The sequence below is a fragment of the Arachis hypogaea genome, chromosome 5, assembly GCF_003086295.3.
Source record: "Arachis hypogaea cultivar Tifrunner chromosome 5, arahy.Tifrunner.gnm2.J5K5, whole genome shotgun sequence".
NCBI classification, from domain to species: Eukaryota; Viridiplantae; Streptophyta; class Magnoliopsida; order Fabales; family Fabaceae; genus Arachis; species Arachis hypogaea.
This window is the reverse complement of record NC_092040.1, coordinates 109,362,351-109,371,420: the sequence shown is the minus strand read 5'-3', so window position 1 is coordinate 109,371,420 and position 9,070 is coordinate 109,362,351. Positions and strand designations below refer to the sequence as shown.

General features: G+C 29.6%; 1 protein-coding gene across 1 annotated transcript; it reads right to left on the bottom strand.

The window, feature by feature from the left end:
• Positions 1–7,526, bottom strand: LOC112802658 (protein NRT1/ PTR FAMILY 3.1). Its single transcript, XM_025845972.3, has 4 exons — positions 7,195–7,526; positions 6,358–6,575; positions 4,930–5,489; positions 1–1,217 (listed from the first exon to the last, which is right to left on the bottom strand). The coding sequence occupies exons 1-4, from the start codon at positions 7,268–7,270 to the stop codon at positions 335–337; spliced, it is 1,737 nt and encodes a 578-aa protein (XP_025701757.1). The 5' UTR covers positions 7,271–7,526; the 3' UTR covers positions 1–334.
• Positions 7,527–9,070: the final 1,544 nt, after the last annotated feature.

The window sequence follows — 9,070 nt, the reverse complement described above, 5'->3', positions numbered from 1 at the left end:
TTCAAGATAAAAATGGTGAAAAATATATATTTTTATGTAACCACTACACCAAGATAAAATTATTACTCAAGTCATCGGTAAGTTCCTCTACACACACACATATCTTCCTTCTATACATCATTATTTTGTAACTTCTGTATATCATCTTTGTAACATTTGTGGAAACATGAAAACAACATAATATGATCCCGGTACCTTTCTTCTGTCTTCAATTTTAGTAATAATAATGATCATTATTATTTATAGTACGTGGTTTCCAAGTGTCTGCAAAGCATGCAGGCGATCTAGCTGAAAACAATGGGAAACTCTAAACAAGTAAATAACTGAATTCCTATTAAACAGTGGTAAGTTCCACTTGATTCTCTTCTGAGCTGGTGCTATCTTTGTCATGGACCTGAATTGGCTTGTAAGTGTAGTATTTCACACAAAATATGTAGTAAATAAGATTAAGGAATTGCAAGATTGTGATGAGCCAATAAAAGTACTCTAACTTCCCTTTGTTGAGGTTATTATCCGGAAGCCAATTAGACCCATTGGGCCCACGAGTGAACTTATGGACCATAGTGACCAAAAGTGTGCTCACATAGTTCCCAAGAGAAATGGAAGTCCAAAAGAGTGCCATAGCGGTGCTTCTCATACTCTCTGGAGCCTGGTCATAGAAAAACTCAAGGTGCCCAATGGACATAAAGGCCTCGGCAATTCCATGAAGCCCATACTGTGGTACAAGCCAAAATACAGAAATAGGGATTATAGCAGAGGAATGGTCAATAAGCCCATGGGCCATAGCGGCCTTCTTACGCTTAATTTCGACGAATCCGGCAACTAGGGTGGCCAAGGTTGAGATCACAAACCCAATCCCCATCCTGTGGAGGAAGCTGATGCCTCGGTCAAGCCCGGTGAACCGGCGGGCTATACGGATGAAGACTCGATCGTAGAAGGCTGTGGTGGCGAGCATGGCCGTAATGGTGAAGACGGACATGGAGCCTGCTGGGATCTGGAAGGTTTTGGTGAGGTGTCTGTCCATTGTTTTGGCTTGTTGGAGGGAGAATGTGCCTTGTTGGGCATAGGCTGTGATCAGAAGAATACCTGAGGCCCATATTGGGCCCATTCTGATCAAAGATTTTAGTTCCTCAACCCTGTGAATTGTGTTTAGCTTCCATAAGTTTGGTGACTTTGTATCATCCCCTTCTGTCACCACGGTTGCCTTGTCCAGAAATCTGTATCAATTTTAAAAGACTATCAGTTATTATTATCTTCCTTTCGCATGTTCAAAAAATATTATATTTACATAATCCTTTTCAACTAGACTTCATTCCCAATTTACTTTTCTAATACTACATGCGCAGTTCTATCAAATTTACTGTTAATTAAACGATTACATTTTCATTAAACTAAACTACACTAAATAATTTTTATATAAATGAATATAAAAAGAAGTTACAGATGATTTGTAACTAAATATCTGAATAAAATATATCTTAGTAGTACGTAAGTTACTTATATATTTATTTTACTACTGAATTTTTCTATCAATGTTACTTAAACTGTAGAACTTTGACAAGACAAATACATATGAAATACATCTATCAAATTTAGTTGAGAGAAGCATATATAGAAACCAAATATAAAATAAAATCTAAAATTTATATTAGAAGAACAATCTGACTATTTAAACATTAATAACAAATTACCAATGATAATTCTTTTTATTTCTCACAAGTACTCCATTAATAATAAATTACCTAATGATAAACCTTTTTATTTCTTGTAGTATCTCTAACATAGTAAGTTAATTCATTATAGATTTAAGTTTTATTTAAAAATTTGTCGTTGATTAATAAAGTATTGCATGCACAAAATATAATTTAAAATCTTGAGATTTGTTATTTGTTTAAGGAGATAAGTGAACATACTACGACTAACGTCTCTTTCCACTAATCAAATTGGTTTATCCAATGATAATTTATTAAACGGTTATGTTACGTGTAGATTAAAATCAGCCACTAAAATTAACTATCAGTATAAAATATATATTGAAATACAAATACACATTAAAAATAAATTAAATCATATATATATTTATATACAAATATATTAGTAACTAATTTTAGTATTTGAATAACATTTTTGCTTATTAAAAGGCCTCCTGTATGATTTTGTAGAGAGTTAGTGCAAATCCTATTCCCACTAATGACATCTACATGGTTCTAAAGCTTTCCGTGCGATGAGTTGTCAATCCGGTTGTAGAAATAGCATTCGGCTAAAAGGAAATAATAGTTGGGTGAAAAACAAGGATAATGATAAGTATCCTATGGACCAAAGTGGAGCTCTCAAAGTCTGAGACTCTCTGGACCTTGTTAGGAAGAAAGTGGAGAGGTAGGGGCTGACTAGAAAAGGATTTGGTGCCCACTTGCCTGCTACTTGCATGGGTTGCCCATAATAAATAGATCGACACAAAAATGTGGTGGCGGTGATCATGATCAAGTGAACAAAAAGTTACTCATATAGTATATGATTTCATTAGGCACAGACACAGACATAAGGACAAGATTTGAGTCGCATGTGGACAGGACCAATTAATGATGTGAACTCCTCAATAATTCACCGCTAAGGCCTAAGAGAAGCGAAATTAAATTAGAATTCAATCATTCATCATGCCAATAGAAACAAGGATTGGCAAGTATTTTATTTTAATCTTATTCTAAAAATTTTTAATTTGTATTAAATATATCTTTAGCAGTTAATTTTTTAAAAAACTTAAAGATTAATTCCGCAACAATTTTAAAAAAATGACTTTCAATAAAAAGCAAACCAAATATCATTATCATGCATTATTGTTAGATTGGATTTAAATTTCTTAAAAATTTAATTATCAAGAATATATTTTATATAAATAAAAAATATTTTGGATAAAATTAAAATCAAATAAAACTTAAAAATATTTTTAAAATTTTTAGTAAATTTCAAAGACAAAATATACTTTACTTTTTAAAATATCAATATTAAATAGTTAAAAAAATTAGTTACTAATTAATTGTCATTAAATTTATATTTGTAATCAAACTTCATAATAACATAATTAAATTAGAATTGCATTCATTAATAATTGACCACTTTGTTAAAAAAATTAAAATAATATTTATAAATATATAAAAATATATAATAATAACTATTATTTTGTGTTCATAGAAATTTTTAATTAGTAAAATTCTCCGTGGTATTTTTAATATCTAATTATATGGAGTGGGAGATGCATGACTTATTCTATTTATCTATTGGATGGGATAAGATATTTGTATGGATTTCACTTAAACTATCAATTTACCCATGATGTTCAACTCACAATAATATAAGCACTTATCTTTTGAATTTATTTTTATACTTATGCACTTCTAATATCTCACATGCACTTCTAATATAGTTGGTGAAAATCATACGCAAGTATTTATGTTAATGTCAAATAAATTTAATAGAACTCTATTTTTACTATGAGCATGTTTCACTTGGGTATCCATTAAAAAATCTCCACTAGTGTCAACCTTAGCTTGAATCGTTTGAGCGAAAAGTTCAAAGTTAGAATCAAGCCACGCATGCTCAGGCACGTCGCGTCAAGGGTTTCAAAAAGTCAATTATTAATAACGAAATAGGTGAATAAGTAAAAATAGGTAGAAACTATAATAAACTGATATTAAGTAACTCTTTAAATAATATGCTATTTGTTGAAAGTGCAAAATACACTAATTATTAGAAGGTGACCAAATCTTTCAATTTTATTAATTAGTATAAACAGAAATATTTGGTAATTAAAATAAATTAATTAAAATAGTCAGAACGGTAATAATTAATAAATACTAAAACATTGATAGCTGGTATATTATGGAAACCACATTGATTTCTAGTGGATAAAATTCAAGGGTAGTTGAGATATGTCGCTGCATTAAATTTTAAACCTCTTTCAAAGAGGAAAATGACTGTTTGACAAGAAGAATCTACTTTTTAAAGTCGAAATGAGGTGGAAATTATAGGAAACAAAAACAGAAAAGAACGATAATCGTGTGAGACTTGTAATATACTTCTATTTCATAGAAATTAAAATAAAGTCCAACATTGGAGACCAAAGAAATAATAATTAACTCATGTAGGTGCCAATACTTAATTGATGCATGTGCCGATAGGCCACTAATCTAGTAGATTATTGGAATAAAAGCGACATTAGCAAGAACCTATCCCACTATATATTACATTTTAGCTGTCCTCGAATTTTATCTATTAATGATTATAAAAAATTAACGAATATTTAATTTGATCCTTTATAAATATTAGTTAAACAAAATTCACAAACACATAAACTTATTTACAAACGGACTTTATTAGAAAGGTAAAGATAAGTTTGGTTTGCATTTTTATTTGTAATATTTTTTGTTTTTTAAATTTTGTGAAAAAATAGTAAAAATTATAAAATTTTATGTTTTATGTTTTATTTTTTATTTTTATTTTTTTATTTTTTTTACAAAATTTAAAAAAATATATTAAAAATAAAAATAAAAAATTGAAAATGCAAACTAAATGCACGCTAATATTTTCGTTATCAACAATTAGTTAATAAAGTAGTAGAAAAACAAAGATTAAGGTGATATTATTTTGATATTTTTCTTTTACCGAATATATATATTTATAGTAATATTATATAAACAGTAAATATTATTATTTTGAGAAATTCTGAGAATTAGATAAGGATATACCACAGTAAATATTATTATAGAAAAACAAAGATTAAGAATAATTTGAGAATAAGATACCTAAGCCCCTAGCAAGCAATCATTAACTAATAACCAAACCCAATTATTGAATGAAGGGATTAAATTGCCACATTTATTCAAACAACCATAACGCAAAAGCAGGCAGAAAATCAAAGAGAGTAACACTTACTTCATCTGTTCGGTGTGAAGGAGTTTCCCACCCAAAGAAATCGAAGCATCGAGTTCATCATTCTGGTACAAGCACTGAGCGGGGGGCAAATTCGGTATTTTCCGCTTGCGAAACGCAGCCACAGCAACTTGTACGAGTCGGGTAAACGGGCTGCCCGACGGGTCCAAGTTCCGGTAAAGTGGGTAGCCAACAATGAAGGCAATAATTGAGAGGAACATAGCAACCGTTGGGATCCCAAGGCCCAAACCCCACCCAATGTTATCTTGAATGTACACAATTACCGTTACAGCGACAAGTATGGACGCTCCCATGACAAAGTAGTACCAATTGAAGTAACCCCATGTCTTCGTTGACTGCTTGGGGTCCGACTCGTCGAACTGGTCGGCCCCAAATGCCACTACACAGGGTCGGATCCCACCAGACCCGAGGGCCCCAAGCAGCAGCGAGACATAGAGGATTGCCAGCTGTCCTGAGTTTGCTTGTTGGCACACCTCCTCCCCTTTGCAAGGTGGTGGCCTTAACTGTGGAACCACTGCTGATACTGTCAAGCTAATCATCCCCTGATATGATTGAATTTGATAAAAAAAAAAAAAAACAGCAAATTAGATTCTATCAATAATATAAATATATGAATTATCATCGTTCATAAATAAAAATCAAAAGATCCATGTTGTGAACTTAAAAGGTGATATATATTCATTAATCCTATTTTCACATTGCACGTTGGAGGCTTGAAGCGGCTAGTAATTCTTACGTCTATATCTTCTAGGTACTATTTAATTATTTATTTATTTATTTTAATTTATTTTTTGTGTGATATATATATATATATATATATATATATATATATATATATATATAATAGTAGATTAATAGGTATACTTTTATTATTAATATTTTATTTAATCTATATGTAATAGAAATAAATATAAAATTATTTAAGATGGTAGTGTTACAGTTTTTTAACAAATGGTTTAGATTCAAAATTTACAAATGAAAAAAAAAACTCCCTGCACCATACATGTAAAAAAGTTTTATACATATATTTAATTGTATCATATTAAAAAAAATTATTATATTTTATATCAATTGCATAGTTATAAAAAAAATTATGATTACTTAATTGTGTAAAAGTATTTATATTATTAATGTCTCAAAATTAAATTAAATTCTTTTTAATATATGAAGAAGATTTGTTTTTAGAGAAAGAAATATTAGACACTAATCTTCCCTGTACCTCCTTATATCCAAAGGGATATATATGCGCTAAAAAGATTAGGTTAATACTCCTTTTGTAAATATTATTTTGTATGGACCAAATTTACACATTGTTAAATTAATTAATATTTGAAGATATAAAATTATTAATTTCCTAACATTAGTCATAAAATTTTGAAAGAAAGAGAAGAGAGATAATAGAGGCTCAACTATTTGGTATATTATGGAAGCGACAGTGATGGTCCAGAACTTTCCGACATAGGCATCGGAAATGAAGGCACCAAGCAATGGTGTCAAGCTTGCAGTTCCACCAAAGTTTGTTAAAGTGTTAGCAGCTTTGGTTAACGGCATGTGAAGCTGTGTTGTCAAGTAGCTTATCATGTTTGTACCGAATCCCACCACTGCCAACTTCTCCGTAACTTCATTTGCTGCAACACAAAAACAAGGTTTATTAATATTAGCCAATGTTTTTAGAATTTAATTTTGATTTACTATCCAAATTAAATAGTTTTATACATACATCTAATTATTATATGACGTTTTTTTTATATTAATCGTGCAAATAAAAAAACACATATGGTTAAATAACAATCGTAAAATATTGTATAATATTAATGCATTAAAATTAAGTTCATATGTTAACTAACATTTTATTTTTTATATGAATTTAATATTTAAAGTATAAAGTTTCAAATCTTAAATAAAAACAATAAATTTTATTTTGTTATGCAACCTTGTTTAAAGTCGTCCACCAACTAATAATTTAGCATTTTTCATACCGCTGATAGGACCAGGGTGTAGCTGGAAACTTTATTGCTAAGGGAACATTAGAATTAAGTGTTCATAATAATTGGGGAGGAAGAGAAGTGGAATTTAAGAAGCATGAACAATTTTCTAACTGATTTCAAAACGTTGGGTGTGGTCATAGCCTTCTTTTGATGTTGGAAAGGAGGAGCTAGCAAGAAGATTTAGTTGATTCGATAAATTATTTTGTAACAGATGATAAGCTGGAATTAAATATGTTGTGGATGGTATTAATAAGCTTACCAAAGATAAAGGGCATTGTAACAAGCCCTCCCTTTTTTGTTGTAGCACTAGCATGGTGGTTTTCATTGTGCTCCATCTTTGCAAAACGAACTGTATGTGTTGTTAGTCTTGTACTACATAAAATGGGCAGCAAGAGATAGAGTTATATATAGAGGCCAGGAGGCTAAGATTCATGGGGTAGTAACATCTCTCTCTTAGCTTCTTCACACGTACCACTCAACTAACGCTGATGTGTTGTTATTACCACGCATAAAAACAAAGTACAAGAAACAGGGATTATTTTTGTTTATTTTAATTTCTTCCCTGTGTTAAATCTTCTAAATCTAAACAAAACTGAATATGTGAGAAATGTGAATTGAACACAATAGTTGGCCGACATGGGACAAGAAAGGGATTTCTTTTTCCTTTTTCTTTTTTTTTTTCATTTGGTTTGTTGGGTTTTCTTTTATTTAATTTATCTGCATATTTATTTAAAAGTTTGCTTTATGAACTGTTTTAATTTTTTATGTTTGACACAAAGAGAGAGGAAAAAAGAAAAAAAAAGTGTATAACGAAGATCCCCAATTGCAACTGCAATTAAATAAGTAGATTCATAACTCATTTCGGTTATTCAAAAATACCATCTTAATCTTAGGCATTGTAATTAATTAATAGGAAAAGTCTAGGGACCAGCAGTTTTGTTGAATTTTGGCCAGGTGAGTCATTAGATGAAATCTCACACCAATCTCACACCATCAAATCATCATTGATGGCTAATTGATGGCTAACAATTACAAAAATTGCTACCCCTAGCATTGCTCTAATTAATAATCTTTGGGGAATTTTTTTACTTAAAAGATATTCCAACAATTAATAAAACTTGCTTCATTTATTTCTAATTGAATACTTGTAACTTGTAATAAGTGTATAATATATAAGAGACCACTCTAATAAAGACACTAAAAATGTCTTTTTGTAAGATGTTCACACATGTCATATTATTATTGGACATCTTTATTAAATTGGTTAATAATTTATTTTTTATTATAAATCAGAACAAAATTAGTTTATTATAGCAATAATAATAAATTAAATTGTCTTTGTATTATAATTATTAGACCCGATTTGATCCGATCGAATTATACCATCTAAACCGAATATCTTTAAATTTTTCGATAACAAGACAATTATATTCTTGATTTTTTGTTTTTTGGATATTTAAATCCTTAAAAATTAAAAAATAATACAATTAAATTCTTAAAAAATTAGATTTATTGTTATTGTTATTGTTATAAAAAAATCAATTTTATTTTAATTTATTAAAAAATTAAAAATTAACCGATTCATTAATACATCTAATAATAATGTGACACGTAAATGTCTTTACAAGATATTTTATGCATATTTATGGGAGGATCTCCCTAATATATATAGAATTGCAAAATCAATAGTATTCTGCCACCTTATTATATATGAACTGGCAATACTAAAAAAAGGTCAGCACTACTGCTCAATAGATCTATGCTAATCCTCGCTCGAATTGTGACAAATTGTTAGCTTTTAGATAATTTGTTATAACTAATCACGGGACACTAAAAGAGAAATGGCTATTTATAGAAGAAAAACCTTCTATATGTATCACATTTGCCAATTTCATGCGGTGCTCATTTGAGTCGTGAACCATTTTCCTAACAAGTTTTTTATCTATCTTGGTAAAACAGAAAATAATATGTACCAATTCAACTAATTAACAACTATCAAAAATTAAAAGACTTGTGGTAAGGGAATTATTGCTAATTAATTACAGCAAGCAATTACCTTTCTGGTTTCAATTGTGAATTATTGAAGTACCTTTCCAATAATTTTCTTTTGCTTATTCATGTTTCCTGACCACAAA